This window comes from Halichoeres trimaculatus, unplaced genomic scaffold (genome assembly GCF_033239565.1).
Source record: "Halichoeres trimaculatus isolate MK-OKI-2021-1 unplaced genomic scaffold, fHalTri1.1 fHalTri1_scaffold_16, whole genome shotgun sequence".
Classification (NCBI taxonomy): Eukaryota; Metazoa; Chordata; class Actinopteri; order Labriformes; family Labridae; genus Halichoeres; species Halichoeres trimaculatus.
In genome coordinates, this window is record NW_027437194.1 from 18,974,563 (window position 1) to 18,993,273 (window position 18,711).

General features: G+C 41.8%; 1 protein-coding gene across 2 annotated transcripts in view; it reads right to left on the minus strand.

Moving 5' to 3' along the window:
* Nucleotides 1-405: 405 nt before the first annotated feature.
* The window catches only part of nacc2 (NACC family member 2), a 39,835-nt gene continuing 21,529 nt past the window's right edge, over nucleotides 406-18,711 (minus strand). Inside the window, exons 1-7 of one of the 2 annotated variants that reach the window (XM_074690514.1) lie at nucleotides 13,881-14,430; nucleotides 12,820-13,001; nucleotides 11,967-12,725; nucleotides 10,385-10,561; nucleotides 6,774-6,879; nucleotides 6,424-6,521; nucleotides 406-6,332 (exon numbers count right to left, since the gene is read on the minus strand). In XM_074690514.1, coding sequence (XP_074546615.1) covers nucleotides 5,794-6,332; nucleotides 6,424-6,521; nucleotides 6,774-6,879; nucleotides 10,385-10,561; nucleotides 11,967-12,725; nucleotides 12,820-12,931 — 1,791 coding nt within the window. In that variant the 5' untranslated portion in view covers nucleotides 12,932-13,001; nucleotides 13,881-14,430 and the 3' untranslated portion in view covers nucleotides 406-5,793. Of the gene's footprint in view, nucleotides 6,333-6,423; nucleotides 6,522-6,773; nucleotides 6,880-10,384; nucleotides 10,562-11,966; nucleotides 12,726-12,819; nucleotides 13,002-13,880; nucleotides 14,431-18,711 lie in introns of those variants that run through there. The other variant, XM_074690513.1, reaches the window with a different exon arrangement.

Here is an 18,711-nt window from a genome sequence, read left to right on the forward strand (position 1 = left end):
ATATATATATATATATATATATATATATATATATATATATATATATATATATATATTCTTGTTGATAGCCTGTGTTCAAATAATTTTTTTGTTTTTAAATTTATTCTCGTACAAGGCAAAATCCTTGTAAACTACTTTGTATTACATCTGATTCATTTTTTTGTGAAGTAATGTACAAACAGTAAGAACTATTATTCTGGCACCTTCTTGCGTAACGTTTTAGATAGCCATGCATTCCATCATACAGAAACTTCACAAACAAGACGCTTTGTGATCAAATCTTTTCAAATAGGATTCTCTTGTGCAATGTGGTATATTTGGGGCAAAGAACTGAAGGTATGCATGCTGTTCCAGAAACACAAATAAGTCTGAAAAAAAAAGAAAAAGAGAGAAGTTTTTGGTGAAGTCAGGACTTTTATTAGAAAGCAGATTTTTCTGTATTGCATTTAAAGAAATCAGATACTCTTGGACTACACAATTGAAACTGGTGATGGCAGATACCATGACGGGAATGAAAGGTAGATTTTTATGCAACATCAAAAGTGGCAACTTGCATTTCCGTTGTATATATTATTGATGCTTGAGTCAGAAGGCGCATAAACATTTTAACATTTTGAAACATAGAGCGGTATCAACACTGAAATTGTCCCATCCCAGATTGCCTGGTTCAGCACATGCCAACCAGAGCATAACAAATATAGTCCATGTCCAAATGGGACAGCTCTGTTCAGAAGCACCAAGGTGTCGCTCAAATGTCCATCAGTCCTTGTTGCAAAGACACACACATTTTTAACCAAGGAGGCTGGAGTTAGCAACACCACGTCCCCTCCACTCTGGAAAGTAAGCTAGCACAGACCAAAGCAAGCCGGAGAAAGACAAAGCAGACAGCAAAGAGCACAGCAAGTCATGTCAGATCTCCCATAATGCACTTTGGGTCTCATTCCTATTCTGATTGTCAGCGCTCTGAACACATGGCTTTAAAAGTTCCCTCCTCCTAACCCCTTGTCCACTCTTGATTCATTTTCTCTAAGTAGTTCTAAAGTGCTGGCGTTATTTTTCAAAGACACACATACACATACAAACTTTTAGTGCATTTTTCTCTGAGTCTGCTGCAGAGTCGTCTGCACACTCAACTGGGTAGTTAGTCAATGTAATTCCACTCTTAATCACTACTTTATCAAACATTCAAAATAAAAGGCCAGGGTGTGCGATAAAAAAACACAGCCCCTCTCATTGCAAGACTCCATCGTCTTTGTTTGCAAACAGTGACAACAGTTATTCAGCATAAAATACATGGTGCATAAAGATCAGAGGTTTCGTCGGGTTCCAGTGAGTGTCTGAGTGGCATGCAGTTTATGATACAAGTGTCTCTTTGCATATAGATGTGTTGTTTTCAGGTAAATTACTCCATCCACCAAACACCACCGTGCCCATCTGTTTGACAGTAATGGGGGTGAGCAGAGCAGTTTTTACAAAGTGAGTTACGATTTATTCACAAAGAAATGTTGGAGAAAAGATCTTCCTGACTAACAGTCCTATCCTTTCTTTTACATCGACAATTTCAGCAATCATTCACGTGACGCTAAATGAAAAGATCATGAAGGAGACGCTGCGTTCCATTCAGAGATACAGGAAAAATACATTTGATTACAAACATTACTTTCTCGTGGCCAACCAACACAGAGCTCACAGTTCCATAGGGTTAGCCGTGACATTCTCCGAGAATTTGTTTTAGTGCAACATATTTTTATGTTCATTTTACCCCCTGCACAAGAAAAATACAAGATCCTAAGCAGAAGAGAAGAAGGGAAAGTTACTTCTTAAAAGGATTTTTTTTCTGTTTGGATATTTTGCAGTAAGGCAGAAAAACAGTGAACATACCGTTCTTAAATTTAAACTGGAAAAGAAACAGAATATTTTTGGACATTTTCTTTAAAAAGTTAGGAGTCAGTTGTTTAGCTGTTTCTGATTGGCTCTAAGTGCTGTATGTTTTTAATTAAAGCTCCTGTGAGAAGCTTTTGAGTGGCATTGAAAAAGCTTAAATCTGACAGCGATGCTTCTTCAAGACCTCGAAATATAAACAAGAGTGTCTGTTAATATGTATCATAATTTATCCTCTAAAAATCCAAACACGCACTTTTTTCCCAGATGAGACGGTTTAAAGCACCTTGAGGATAAAGCTTTTTCTACTTTTTCCACAGTAAATATTCACAGTGAGAGATACATGCATCTCTTCAGAGAAGGCTAGATGAGATTTCTTTTTCAAAATTCCGTCCATAGGGGGCACTAATCAAACCACTATTAGAAAGTTCTCCACAGGAGCTTTAATCCAAAACACGTTGGTTTGAACGTCATTTCTTTTTTGAGAATGATGGCAACATATTAAAAAAAGAGTTGATAAAAGGAGCTAAAGCTTTTAACGGCTAATATTTTTAAAAATTTAGCTTTGAGAAAGGCAAAACAAAACTAAACAAAATTCTATGCCTTTACAGGTAGTTCATATCACAACATCCATGCCCGCACAGTCACAGTCTAAGGCACTGCTCCACAACCTTTAACCACCACAGTGGAGAATCTTAAAAGTTTGTTTTTGACTGATTTGATTTATGTGAAGTTTTTATTTATTGTTTCATTGAGTTGACGTATTGACCAGGGCCCGTATGCATGTCCAGCCGGGGGTCATGAAAACTGTCAGTTTGTACTGATGTTGAAAAAAAGAAAATTGGTTAATGCTATGCATGAGCCAAGTTATCACCTTAACAGAGAATTAACTTCAATGGCAGAAGATCCAACCATAACAGACACTGACGGCAGGATTACTGGACATGTTAGTCTGTTTTAAAGATGGTGGTCATGTGTCTTATCATCTGAGGCTAAAAATGCAAAAAGAAGGAACATTAAGAAAAATTTAGATTAAGGGGACACAACATTTTCATTTTTACCACCATTTATGCGAAATAAGCATGCACAATTTGAATTTATTGGATAGGAGTTTTTCAGGAAGTCCACCAAACATATGACGTTCTGCACCTGCTTCTCTATCATTGTGCAATTAGTTAATTGGCCAGTTTTTGGCAGTCGTGCATGCTGCTAAAGCTACAGCCAAATGGGCCATTACATAATGGTACAATATGACTAATGGTTCTGTTTGTGTAATGACTGGACGTGCATACGGCTCCAGGTAATGTTTCGCTAGTTGAAAGTGACCCAGAGAGCAGATTCAGTGTGTATTAAACGTAAAGAGAGAAAAACTTAAAGGTCACACTTTTTGCACAGTCTAATGGAGAACTTCACTAGTTAAGGGTGTTTTGGTCGACAGATTACAAGTTAAGTTTTTGTTTGAACTACATTCCAAAATTATGTACGTATGCATCTTGGGAAGACTAACCTAAGTCACAAGAAATAAAACAAAATAATAGAAATCTCAACTTTGAGAATTCAAACAAATAAATTATTAATGAAACAGAGAAATCCAGATTTTAAAGTATATATACAAACATATATACAGACTCTAGCTCAGTTTTCTGTATAATAGGGAAATGCTCCCTGTTCTTTTCCAGATTGGAAGACTTGTTCACATAAGAAAAGAAAAAAAAATCACAGTAAATTTATTCAATAGCATGGCCTATTCTTTTAGAATATGTAATTCAGGAAAAAATGGGTTGTATAAAAGGTTTATCGACCACGTACGATTACACCTTGAATCCCTATTCGACGCAGTGCTACAGTTTACATTCATTCATCACCTCAGCCATTCGATCACAGCCCTGTGTACGTTTTCCACGTCTCTTCAGGGAAAGAAAAAGATTAGGTAAACACATTATTTTCTGGGGGACATAGTGCAATTTTAACCCTGTGTTTCTTGTGCAGGGAAATCTAAAAGCTTCTCTTTTAGAGAATATATGACCCAAACTTTCAAGTTGCACCGCTCTGACGCACAAAGACAAGGTCAAATTTAGTTGGGCATGCACAGACTCGCTTGATTTTTTTCCATCACTTCTGAAGTGTTTGTTGGATTCTTTTGGATAAAATGTGCTTTGACACTGATAAAAAACATTAACAAACAGTGTTTCTCCTAAAATCAACGCGAAGAGCAACAACAGAAGGCAGAAAGCATTAAAAACAGATATCAACAAAGAAAATAGACAGGTTTTAGGTCCCTGTAAGACTCACTCTGCCCCTTCCACTTCCAAAAATAAAAACATTTACCGTCTGAAAGACCTGTTTTCTCCTTCCCCGAACCTACAATCTCCATATCAAATAAATAACAGTGATGTGGAGGACATTTTTCAGTCTTTAGTACAGTCACATTTTGTCTTAGTTTCACACCCTTGAGCGTTTTTTTAGAGTGCAAAAGCAAAAGCCAGCAGAAATTGTTCTTATACGTCTCATTCAATAATTTAACCCTAACCCTCGTCACCTCCCTCCCCTCCCAACCCAGGGAAAAAAACAAGAAGAAGAAAATAAAAACAGGATGGCAGCAGGACCGCACCACCACATTTAGCAGAAATAGTGCCTTTCTTTCACTTCCTTACTACACGGTGTATGTTCAGTTGTCTTGAGTTGCGGTGACTGAGTGGTTCTGTTTAAAAAAACTCTTAAAAACAGTCACTCCTGGGTCACTCCAGACGTCACATCCCAGTGAGAAATGGCAGAAAACATCTTCCTTTTTTTGCGTATTAATGGCGTAACTGGAGGCAACAGTAGCTGTTTTCTTATTTGGATGCAGGTTTGTGGCTTTGTTTTCTTTAAATTCTCTGTTCGTAGTCATGCATGCAAGCTTGGATTTAATGCATGTTGTTTCTCATGTCTTTCTTTGTGTCTCCAGGACAGCTTGACGGGTGAGTGTCAGAGTTAGATATTTGATCATTCTTCCGGACTGTGTGTGTCCCATGTATGTGTGCAGGTGTTAAAGGCTTGTATCCTAGAGGAGAGAGATGTATGTACGTGTATGCACATGGGTTATTAAAGAGAGAGCAGTCAGAAGCAGACACAGGCATAACACTGAGAGGTGAATCCGATTTTGTCCCGAGCATAAAAAGCATGAAAAGACGACTTCATGTGAGAGATAATTGTTAGCTTGTGGAGAAGTATTCAAGATTCCTGGAAAAAAATATTTGCTAATCTTAACCGCTGGATTAATGGAGAGTTTTGTCCTCCTTGAGGGTGTTTTCTTGACCTTTCAAGATGAAAAAAAAACAATCTTTGATTGATAATCTGACATATCTAATGTACAATAGGATAAAAAGAGGAGGAAAACTGCAAAATCAGCCGCCAGCTAAGCATTTCTTCGAACGTCATATCGGTTATTTTCAGATGCAGCTTCCCAAGAAAAAGGAATCACTTTACAAACCATAACACCACACACCATGGACTGCCAGTTAAGCAGCTGCTGCTTTTGTATTTCACTGAAATGATGAATCATGCAGCCATTTGTTCAACTATCAGGCCTTTGTGATATGGCTGTGGGTGCATGAATACTGAGTAAACACAGAATATACGAGGAAAAGGCTCGAGCACAGAGGCTTTTTGTCTTATAGCGTGAATATCATGCCCGTGTCTGCTCCCACAGCCCGTGTTGTACTTCTCTGTGTCTGTATGTTCGTGTGTACACACGTGTCCGCATGCACGTGTGGCTAAAATTCCTGTATAGAAAGATCTAAGAGCGCAGATTTATTTTGTGCTGTTGAGGAAGCACAGAGGAGAAGACAGAGTGGTGGGCGAGATGTTAAGAGTAAGAGAGCAAGCAGAAAGAAAAGCAGTGTTAAACAGGTTTCACAATGTGAGAGGCATTCACTGTCCATTCACTCTCATTCCTTGTCCAAAACTTTCCACCTCCTGCTCAGGCGGCCTGTCGCTACAACCCTCCACTTCCACTCCTGGGATCAAAGACGACGCGCCAAGTGACCCGTCTACCCCCTCTAACCCAGCTTCATCCTCATCTTCCTCCTGCTCTTCGTGGGTCACCCCTTCTCCTTCGCCTTCAGCTTCTCCTCCAGCTCCTCCAGACCCGGGGCTGCCCTCTGTCAGCGCTTGATGAGTCCTGAGAGGGTCCTTGCGATCTGGATACAACCTTTGCTCTAAGGACTTGAAATCGTGCTCAAAAGGGAGAGGCAGCCCTTGTTGAGGGGCGCCAAGCGCGAGGCCAAGGCCCACAGCGGCAGCAGCACCCATGCCCATTCCTGCGCGGTACACCTCCATGCCATCAGGGAGCATGGACTTGATCTTGGGCAGCCATCGCTTACGTACACGCCTTGCATTTGTGCACATATCGGCGGCGATCACATTCATTTCACTCTCCTTGAAGTTAGGGTTGAAATTTTGACAGTAGACTGCAAAAAAAGAAACAAACTCAATGAGAATAAAACTTTTCTTTTTCACAGTGGGATCACATTTATAAGATTATCTGGATCTCAAACCTACGTTTGACAGCGTTGAGCACCCTGCTGTCCAGGGGTTTCCTGCTGGGGTCACTGGTAGAAGAACGGATCCCTGTCCCACAGCTATTGGCTAAAGTGTTTCTGCAGGGACGCACAGTGAACACCAGGGGTCGCAGTCAGCAGCGGGCACATAACAGTGGATAAACATGAGAACACACATTCACACACACACACACAACTAACCGCATTGCACAACATGGCCACAGATGGAGTGTGAAAGTTGGTTTGTGACAACAGCGGTAGTGTTGGAGTCACACAGAACACAAATCTTACAGTAGATCCTAAATACAAACTGTTCTGCTTTTTTTTATGTGTGCATGTCCCTCTACTCACCTATCAAAGAACGTTGCTAGCAGGCGGCGGAGCAAGACTTTGTGTTTGATTCCAGCACATAGATGACAGTTCATGAGCTGGCCTCGAGTCATGAACACCTGTGTACCTAAAAAACAGAGACAACAGATTGCTCACATTACCAATCAGATCTTCAGAATCTCACCTTTTCTTCTATGATTAAAGTATTTTTTTCCTGTATCTGAAATCTATCAGTTCTCCTGTCAACTAAAAGAAAACTTTGCCTGTCAAATGTTAAACTGGGAATCTGCAGTGAAATTAAAGATGAAGGCAGCAAAAACAGCAAACAATTGAATCATTCTGCTTCAATTCCTTTGAAAGCATCCACTTGACCTTCTTCGTTCTGTTCCACTTCGTCCCATTATATTTCTAATTCAATCATACGATAACCTGATTGAATTTGAAGGGTTTTTTGATTGATTTTTGATGTGCCCTCATGTAAAGGCTGTTCAGACTACATTTTTTTTGTTTGAAAAGATCCAGTCCTAAACTGATTCAACTCTGCGATGCTCTGTAATAGGAGTCATAACAGGTACATGTCAGGTCTCTTTCTTAGCTGCTGCTCCATCTGCCAAGAGTAATATCTAACAGTCACACCAAAGACATCCGTTAATTTTTTTGTCTTGTCATACCAAAAAAATCATTTTCCTCATGCTCTCAGAGGCCCGTAACAGCCATTTGGCAAACTCCCGGCAGGCTGTCATATGCTTTTTACTTCAGAGTGACTTCTGTCTGGTTGCTCCACCATAAAGGCCTGATTGATGATCACTGCAGAGATGGTTGTCCTTCTGTCACAGTCTTCAATCTCTGCAGTGAGACTCTGCAACTTTGAACTGTCCCTCACGGATCAACACCGTGACGTGGGTCAAGAACAATCTCTATAGGCTGATCAGGATGAGGGCGATGACGGTCACACACTACTGACATCTTTCCTGATGATGGTTCAGGAGCAATCCTTACAAATTTTACATTTAAAATATGAAAACTGTACATTTGGGATCAGTATTTGCTACTAGAAGCATCCTGTTTGTTGTCATTTTTTAATCAAAGAGGCATTAAATCCAAAATAATAAGCAGGCTTTGGTGTATGCAGGTAAAATAACCCAAACAGAGAGCAAAAACAGCCTGAAACAATTTTCAGTGCTTACCAAATTTATCAAACCACCATCCAGTGTAAAGTGTTTTCAATCACTGCCCTAAATTAGCATCAACAATAACAATAGCTTTACAACCCAAATCTAATTATTGTTGTTATCCTTAAGTTTTCAAACGTACTGTTTCATGAAAAAGGCAGAAAAAGTAAAGTAACTTATTTTTTGATTGAGAAATTACAGTCATTGACATTTATTACGTGACAAAGTGACATTTTTTGGTGGTTGATTAATTTCTGACTTCTCTGAGAATTTCTGTGTGCTTGCTCAAATTTTGGGATCAAAATGTGAATTTAGTTTAAAACTTGTCCTTCCTGTCTAAAATGGTGAAGCAAAGGGAGCTAACTGAGATAGAAAGAGTCAGAGCTAAAGCACTTTGACACTGGATGGATTTCTGTTTTTTTATGACAGGTAAATTAATAAGTTAGTTAGGCACTGTATATGGAGAGCAAAAGCAGGCCGAATGCAATCTGCAGTATCGATTTCCCTGCTTCCATAAACTTAGAGTTAAAAGTTGAAAGTTCAAATTGAGCAATAGTGTTTGACATCCTGAAAGTCAGTCTAGTTTTGGCCAATCAGATTCCCTGTATGTATCAGAAATAACACCATTAGGCCTCTTTTCCCATGTAAGGAAGACTTTTATGTAAAATTTATGCAAACATGCACTGCGATGATGCTAACCAATCGTGAGAAAATGGATTTCTTTTTCAGGCTCTTTTAGCATAAATACATCAGACTCTGTGTAACTTGCTCTTTACAGTGTAACTGAGACTCACCAGAAACATACTCTAATTTGGTGGGGTTTAATGAACTAATGTTTATTTTGATTTTACAGACTCATACATCTAGATCAGATATTGGTGGCAAAGGACTGATCCCCTGGGCTTATTTATTCGACTCAAGTTGGTAAGCCTCGAATTGCAAATTCATCATTTAGATTAAAAAACAACCATGAGGAAGAAGAGGAGAGCAAATACTCCCACACAGCTGGAATACAGGTTTTAAAATTACAGGTATCAGATAGGATAAGTATTGATGTTGACCCATTGTAGAGCCATGGTAAATGTTTCATGTTGGGATGTAAAAAGTTGGATCAGTGCATCCCTGAACTTGAAAGGCAATTCCATCAGTATGAGTCGTTTCTTCAGTTGCTAACTGTACTGTAAACAATGCAGAGCACAGAAAAAGGGAACTTGGCTAAAATTTGTTCATTGCTTCTTGTTGCCTACATATGTGGCCATCAATTTCAGAGGACTACATTATTTGTCAGATGCTGGTGGTTTCTGACCAGGCAACCTCGGGTCTAAATACACAAGGCAATCAGGAAGCGCCAAAATCTGCAGTTTGTGGAGTGTCCCCTTGAGGCTGGCTCCGTAAGTAACTGGAAATCACTAGGAATGCACAAACCAACTTTTTTAGTCCCAATACTGATACCTGGGCTTTTAGGTATCAACCGATACTAATATCAATTTGATATCAGTGTTAAATAATAACCTGCATACTCTACTGTGGGATAAGACTTGTAATGTTTTGGGTAAAAGGCAAAATATTGGTATAAGGAATTACTGAAGGAAGAGGTAACATTTCACATCAAGTAGCCGAGAGTGCCGGTTAAAAAAAAGAAATAGAGCTGGTTGCCTGGATCAGCACCATGGATCGTCTTCTTCTCACTGATTGATCCAGCTTTGAGGGGTTAAATTGGGCAGATACCCAATACCAGGATGAGGATCGGGGCATCCCTAGAAAGCTGGTTCAAAGCCTGATAAAAAGAATGTACAAAGCTAATTGCTCAAACAGCAAAAACTGTTGAGGGATGAATTTTTTCAAACTCTACGGTTTAGAAGATATAAGATGATGAGTTCACCCAATCAGAGGCAGAGCTCAGCTGACTGACAGGCGGGCTCCCTATAGCTGTCAGTGTGGAGGCTCAAAGCCTACCTCGTTACCAATTTGCCCCCCTGTTTCAGAAATAGATGGATGACGTCACAGAGACTCCTTCCATTTGTTGTATACTCTATAACTCTGGCGCTGCTTTAGGGGCTAGGTCTGTTAGAACTTTAGACACCTTTTATATCAACTTTAAATCAACTTATTCTACTGTAAAGTGCACAGCAATACTGTATGATTAAATGTTCTTCTGTTCTCTTGCTCTCTATTGTTTTTATAGAAAACATCAGGAGGGCAAAGTTTACCTTTTGGAATCAGTAAAATATTTCTAATCCTGAATCTGAACTTCAGCTTTAGAATTAGTCATTATGAACAAGAAAACAAGGGGTTTCCTGTAAGCAACAGCTTCTACTGGTAGGAGAAAGGTCAAATACATTAGTAAGTAGGAAAAATATCGCTGAGTGTCACTGGGTTGTGGGTAATCACCGAGTTTCTGAACTCATTGCATGTGAGAGAGTGGATGTGTGCTGCATGTGTAGCTCTGTGCGTGCCTACCAGCCACCAGCTCCAGCTTCTCCCCAGGGTCTCCCTCAGAGTACAGTTTAGGGTGGCAGCGGTAGCCGATCTGGCTGATGAGGCTTGCAGGCAGAGCCACCAGGTCCCTGCGGATCAGCACACAGTTGCGGTTCTCCAAGGCCAAGGGCATCGCTGCCATGTCGGGCTTGTCCTGGTCTGATGGAAGCAGGGGCAGAGCAGAGTGTGAGTTGTGGAGGGAGGTCTTTGTATTACGCAGCAAAAACAGGAGTAAGGACGCAGCCATGTGTTAATGACAGTTAATGCTACAAAAGCATTTATGCTATCATCCATAGAAAACATAATTAGTATAACGCAGGTTTATGTAACGCCGTATAAGTTTGGTTCATAAATGTTTCAGGCCGTTGCAGATGCATCCCAGATAAGTCACGAAGCTGCATCAGCAAACTTGAGTTTTGGAGGGGGACGGATCCAATGCTGGGTGGGTGTAAGGTTCCCGCTCGCTAAACTCTTTCCCCCTCAACCTCTGAGATACACACACACACACACACACACACACACACACACACACTTCCAAATCTTGCACACATTAACTTTCACGAGCACGGGCGCATCTATCTGATCTGAAATCTATCCATTTATAACCACATGTGTGCACAAAGTGTACACAGCAAGCTGGATTTCACACACACAGACGCGCGCACACACACAGAAAATCATGCAGGAGTCTCAAATATCCCACAATGTCACCCTGAGGTGCTCTGACTGATTGGAGACAGTGGATTTTCATAAATATCTGAAACTCTAGAATTTGACAAACCTGTTGGAGGCCTCTCAGCTGCAGGATGCTACAAGAGATGTGATGTGTGTGTTTGCGTGAGGTTATACTTTTTTTACGCGTGAATGTTCCTTAGCTTCCTTGTGTGTGTGTGTGTCTGAAACTGTGCACCTGAGTGAAGTGATGCTCTCCAAACTCTATAAAACCTTCTCCATGCTGTGAGAATCACATAACGTACACACGCACACAAAAACACACTGAAGGCAAAACACATCCAGCTTTTTTTAAACGCCCGGGATACATGATTTATGACAGATTAAATAATGTAACTGGGATGAAACCGATGTGCATCCTTTGTACAATACATAACAAATCAAGACAGGGAGCAGCCACTGTATGTGTCCTGAAAAAACTGCATTTATGGTTTCTGCAAGTCATGCAGAGTTTTACTTTTAGATCGGCCTGGTATCAAATGAATTTCCTCCCTTTGTGCCAAGGGCATTCGAGAAAGTAATTCACTTAGTCAGTTCTTCCATGACTACAAAGATAAAACCAAAGCTGGGCTGCTACTGACACTGAACACTTGCTCATTTGATCAGTTTTTCCTTTGAATTGTGTCGTTTTATTTATGTAATTGTACAGTAAAAGTGTCTATACTGGAGAGGAAGCTGTATTTTTAGCAGCTTTTGGGATAAAAAATATTCAGAGTGAAGATTCAGGGATGAGTGCTCTCCATAAAATGTGCTGATGGTGTTTGAACTCCACCTCACTACAGCAACACTTCACACAGGTTGACTAAAAGCATCAATACAACATGATACTCACTGCCGTAAGGGTTCGCCGAGCGTCCGTAGAGATGGCTGTAGGCGTCCTCTGTGATCCCATCGTACGGCTCTTCCTCAAACTCCTCATCCTCGTTCTGGTAGGAGGTAGGGCTGTCGGTGGTCGGCAGGCTGGATGCTCCAGGACTGGACCGTTCTACTCCCCCTCCACCACCACCACCTCCTCCTCCTCCTCCTCCCCCGTTGCCACCTTGGAGGTAGTACGAAGGAACGCCTGGGATCGAGGTGCCACCTGCGGCCGTGTAGAAGAGCGAGCCCACCCTCGAAAGACGGCTCCCCAGCTCCGAGGTGATCTTACTTTGCGTTGACGGCACCGTCAGCGGCGTCGGGTCGCCTCCTTCCAGTTTGATCTTCCGTGGCGGCCACCCCTGGGCCCCCAGAAGAGCCGCCACTGCTAGTCCGTTCCCATTATTACAGGGGCTCTGCGGCTCGGATCCCGTCTCCTCCAAGGACCCGGCAGTTTGCGAGTCACAGTGCGGGGAGTTCGCCTTAAACATTAGGTCCATGCCTCGTTCAACTATGTGCTGAATCTGGAGGTAGCCCGCTGTGTACATCACCACTAGCTGCTCACTAGCTGCCATTGTTAGCTTCCCTGTGTAGCAGAAAGTGAGGATCTGCTCAAAGCAAGCAGGTGTGACGGAGGAAGGCAGCTCGAACTCGGATTTGGTGGAGCTGCTGAAGAGGTCACGGAAGTAAAGACTGCTGGCAGCCAAAACCGCCCGGTGGGCTTTGAACGCCTGGCCTAGTTAGTAGAAAAACAGAGAGGAGACACAGAAAATGTGAGAAATTCCTCCAGAAAATGTACAATCGCTGGAACAGATTCTCCTGCAACCAACCTTTAACGAGGATGGAGACATCGCAGTAGTGTCCCAGAAGCCGCTGCTCATTAAGGGAACCCAGAACGGTGGCTCCAAAGTTTGGGATCTCCACGTGGAGCAGCTGGGACATGTTGGCTGCAGAGGAAGCTGGAGATGTGGTTTCAGATATTTATTGCAGACTCCACCGCTGAGAGAGGCATCTGTTAAGAAGGGAAAAAAAAAAAGAAAACGTGTTTGAGAAACACCGCGACAAGGAAAGGAAAAAAGAGATGAGAAGACATGCCACTGGGAGGCAGAGAGGTGAGAAGGTAAGAATGAGACGATCTTAAAAAGGAACGCGGAGAGGAGCAGAGTTGAGATGGAGCGAGAAAACGAGTTGAGGGAGTGAGAGGTGTGTGAAGGAGAGATGGATTTGCAGAGAGATAGAGGAGAGGAGAAAGGAGGAGTCAAGTGAGACCACGAGAAAACAAGAACACAATGGCGCTCCTACTGTACATGTAAAGACTGTGAAAGACTTTAGGCTATGTTGTTCGACATGTCTTAAATTCCTCCAGCGCTGGATTCATTCCATGTATTGCACTTAATGCATCAAGCTTGACCTGAAAGTCGGCCTTGGGTACAACTTTTTTTTTTTTTTATGTCAGAGTTTAAAAACACTCCTTGAATTTCGCTGACTGAACATTTCTCCATCAAACACTGAATTTCCTTTCCTCAAGTAACATTCTGCAGGCATGTTTGCACCTTCGTTTCTGTCCCTGAACCTTGTATCATTGTTTTTTCTTCCCCCCACCAACCCACACATACACACACCAGCACACACACACACACACACACATATAACGCACTAGTTTCATTATTAAGCAATGCTGCAGAACAGTTTCCAGGAATACAAACAGACAAAAAGTCACCGCCTCTCTTACACACACACACTCTCTTTCTCTCCCACTTCACACACACACAGACATGCACTCTGGGTTACTTATATAAAAAGTACACACACATACACACTTGTACACACATATGTTCAGCACAGTGCAGTACAGTTAAAGCTGCATGGGGAATTGAGTGTGTACTCTCACCTGGAGAAACAAGCACCAACTCACACACGCAGGAGAAAACGCCAACATCCCAGACAGATCCGACCTGTGTGAGCCAGTCCAGAGCTTGTACACACACACACACACACACACACACACACACACACACACACACACACACACCAGCAGCAGCAGCAGCAGGACCAGGACGGATGAGATGAAAGGAGAGGGCTCTGATACACTCCGTCTTCTTCTTCTGACTTTTTCTTCTTCTTCTTCTCCTCTCCTCTATCTCTAAATCCTCCAAAGCCCCATTCTCCCAGCTCTCTGTCTACTCCAGCTCTGCCTCCCTGTCATTATCTCCCTCCTTCTCTCCCTCCGCTATTCTCCAAGGGTTGAATTCAACAAGTGCCGCTGTGGGGGGAGAGAATGGGGGGAGAGAAAGGGAGAGAAAGAAAAGCAGAGCAGAGCGAATCAATGATGAAAGGAGTGGGAGGCTCGGCGTGTGCATGTGTCTGCGCGCGTGTGTCTGATCAATGCAGTATCTATACGTCGCAGGGAGTGGGAGGGAGAGAAAAACACAGGCTACAGTTACAGACGGAGACAGAGACTGGGCAGAGCGAAAGAAACGGAGAGAGAGTAGAGGAGGGAGGGAGGGGAGACAGGGAGAGAAAGTCATCTGAGGACAGTACGAGAAGAGAAAGACAATTAGGTTGAAGCAACTTCTGCCACTTTGCCCCCTGGACGCACAACGCCTATATGCTCGGACACAGAGCAGAGGGAGTGACTAAGACAGAAAGAGGAATGAGAAAACTCTAACAGGGGACGGCGGCGTGTTAATTAATTAGACGTGGGATAGTGAAACTTCTGGATTCCCAGTTTGACGCAAGTTTGGATAAAAATGTGTCACGTCTGTGCACAGCACAATACGTCGTGTGGTGATCCTCTCATCCGTCAAATTAAGAGTTAAAAAAAAGTTCATAAAAGAAGTGATTTCTATGTTTTATTCCAAGACAATAGAGGAAAAAAAAGAAAGAAAAGAAAACAGGGTTTTACTTTTCAAGCAAGTGTTGTGTGTTTTCTCTGAATCATGCAAAGGCCTCTCTCTGCCAAACACCTACACACACAAACCGGAGAGAAGTTCTGTCTTCACGCAAAAAAGACTATGTTGCACATGAATTGATGAATTAGAAATGATTAATTTACGCCTCCGCCGTGGTGGCTCAGCTTATGCAGGTGACATTTCGAGTTTTTTATTTTCCCTTTTTTTTAAATCTTAGTGGTGTTACTTTTTCAGCAGCACGTGCACGCCGTCCCCCAAGTGTCGCTTGATGTGGATAAGAGAGGACAGAAGGCAGATGTCAGAAAATACAACAGCGGTGGTGGTGGTGGAAGGGGGGAGAGAAGGGAGATAAAAGACAACAGCTAACGGACGGACTGGAGAACTTCCAGAAAGATGTGTGTGTGTGGGAGGGTGAGGGAATGCAGAATGGTTGTGACATGAGTAAGTGCATTTTTTTGTACAGTATGAGTGCAAAATGTGTTATTCTCGCATGTTAGAACAAACACACACGCACACAAATCTGACCTCTGACAGTGAAAAGAATCTGCGAGAAATTGAAAAATCAGCCTGGTGCAGATTATTCTTCACCACCATCCAGACACAATGTGCTTCTTTTCTTTTTTTTTTTTTTTTTTCGCCCAAAGAGAGGAGGAGAGAAAAAAAACACACACAAGTGGAGAAAGTTGTGCTAAACTGAGCAAACTTTTACTCTTCAGTCACAGCGGAAATATGAAAGGGAGGATATCACAAAGCGAGTGAATACTGTGAGTCAGACTAGAGAGCTTTTTCTTTTTCTTTTTTTTTTTTTTTGCTCCAGCAGGGCGATATCTGCACGGCACATATAGACACACATGAGTGAGCGCGTGTGAAAAAAAAAGGCACAGTGAGACGCAGGAGACACAAAACCAGCACACACACTAACGCAAACAGACATAAACCCACTCCCCTGGCAGGTAATCTCGCTGTGCACACTCAGCAGTACACATTCTGTTTGTTTGTCCGTCTGTGTGAACGGGACAGACCTCTCCTCTGTCCTCTTGTCCATGTGTGCGCCTGTCATTGTGACTACCGTGTCCTTACATCGCCTCCTGCTCCTCTCTTTCTCTCCTTTCTTCTTCTCTTCCTCCTCTCCCCTCTCTCCTCTCTCCTCTTCCCGCCCCGCATACCACATACCCACTGTCTCTCTGCCAATTAATGCACACAGGGCTGCATTGCAGTGAGGTTGGCGCGTGCCACGGCAGCAAAGCACAGTACAGAGTCTACAGACATGCATGTACGTGCCAGCCGGGCAGAGCAGAGAGGGGAGGAGGAGGGAGAAGGGAGGAGGGAAAGAGCAAAGGAGAGTGAAGGGGGAATATGTTGAGTCAGGCAGACAGGACGGCGATGTGTGTGTGTGTGTGTGTGTGTGTGTGTGTGTGTGTGTGTGTGTGTGCCACTCTGCACATACACAGAGGAGAGGAGACGCATGATGGTGTTGATGTATGCACAGATGAACATGAGACGTGAAGTGAAAAAGTGTGTCATTAAAAAACTACACCCTGCATTAAACAGACTTTGCACATCGCTGATAAAAAAACATAAGACGTGAACTTGTTTGCCCAGTGAGTGATGTGTGTGTACGTGTGTGTGTGTGTGTGTGTGTGTGTGTCCTCATTTTCTCTCTGTGTGTTTGCATTTCCATGTCAAAGTTTCCCGCATACCAAGGCGTGTTTTTATAATCACTGTTATATACCAGGCTGTGACTTTTAGCACTGTACATCAGGCGTGTGCAAGTGTGTGTGTGTGTGTTGAGATTAATCTGATTGTTGTCTGCTTTGCAGGGAGTGTGTTACATCCATTTTAATCAAGGACTCATACCTACGCACAAGTGTTATTAACTGTAGCAGCAGGTCCAGGCATATTTGAATAATATGAAGAAATGAGATGATTTCGCCAGATGGCACACACACACACGCACTCACTCACACACACACGCACACACACACAGATTTAATGACTAGTTATACTGTAGCTACCTCGCAGATGACAATAGGGTAACGTTCAAACATAAAACCGCACAAGTCATACACAGTTATGATTCATGTGTTTGCCTTTTAGTAGTTTATGAAACAGTTCAGGCGAGTTCAAATCCTGGAGTGAAGTTAGTGAAACTTTTACCGAGGCTGCAGACGAAGACAGAGAATAAAACAGACGCTTATATAAGGTGTGTGTGTACAATAAGGAGACAAATAGAGGTTAAATTGTTAGAGGTTTTAGTCAGAGTGCAGGAATTCAAAGGTGAAGAAAACTCCAAAGGAAAATTCAGGGAGAGATGAAAAAGGAGCGCGTCTCCTCCTCCTCCTGCTCCTGCTTATGTTCTCCCTCTATACCATCTCAATATGAACAGTCGCCTCGTTATAAATATTCAGATCCTGCAGTTGTTCTCATGTCTAAAGTGTACCAGACAACAGATTCTATCCACGTTGAGACGGCAACGCTCCCTGGCAACAGTTCTACCAATCGGGGAGCGGGTGTCTGCCTGAGTCTGTCTGAGGATCATTATGGGATGTCGAGAGAGAGAGGCAGAGTGAGGCTGCTTATCATTGCCTTTAATGCAACATCATTCTCTGTGTATAGACCCTGCTGGGTGAAGTGTCTGGATCAAAATCATCTTTTCTTTTCTCTTCTTTTCTTTTCTTTTTTTTTAAATCTTCCTATGATTCACACAGTTACATAACAAACAGACAACTATGAAATGATTTGTTGTGGGCTGAATATTGTCTGGTATCTTTCCACTTGTATTCACTCAATATGCAAGAATAATGTAACTCTTGGTCTGACTATGTGACAGTTTGGGGGATTTCAGGTTAAAGTGAAGGCACAGTGCTGTCTGCAGCAGTACAAATGGGACAATGTGGCTGTGAAGTGATGTAGGAAATAATATGTGACCTGAAACCTGAGTCACAAAAACCTGTCAGAGTTAGCAGAATATCATTAAATCAATATTTTATGATGTTTTTATTATTTTCTAAACTCTGGCTTCATATTTTTTTATTCTTTTCCTACCTCTCCTGAGTTTTAGGCTGGATAAGCTTTTAAAGAAATTACCCTATAATTGTTATAATCACAATATAAAAAAATATTTATGGCTTTGAAACAATTACCTTTATTAAGGAAAAAAATGCACATTTTTAGTTTGTATATTGGGATTGTGTTTTTTTAAAATAATTGGTTTAATCCAGAAATCATAAAAAAATTGAAAAGTTTATGTCAACCTTTATCTCATCTTTAAAATGTATTTTGTCAATTGATTTTTACAACCCTTGGTTGTCATGTGATGTAAACACCGGACGATGAGTTGTAAAGCATCTGAAATGCGGATGGTTTTTTGCTAGGGATGCACGATATTATCGGCACAATATGGGTATCAGTTGATAAAAGCTAAAAAACACGTTTATCGGTATCGGCAGATATGAAAATTTCTGCCGATAAGCACAGCCGATAAGGTGCTATTCAGTTATGGTTATTATTATTTTCCATCTGAAAAATAAGCTCCTTAAATAAAATGTAGCACTTCATTTATTTGCACTGCAGAGCTGTGTGTCTGTCACCAGGTTGTTACAGTAGCTCTAAAATAATCAAATGCAACTTGGTTATGTTTGAAAATGCATTGTACATTTAAAGTTCATGTGATCAAAAGAAATTATTTTTCTGTATTTCCATACTGACTGTCTTGAGTTTGAAAAAATAATACATTTCTTATTTATGATAAAATCAAATGTTTTTTGTCTTGTTTTATGTGTGTCTCTTAAACAAATAAGACCATCACAA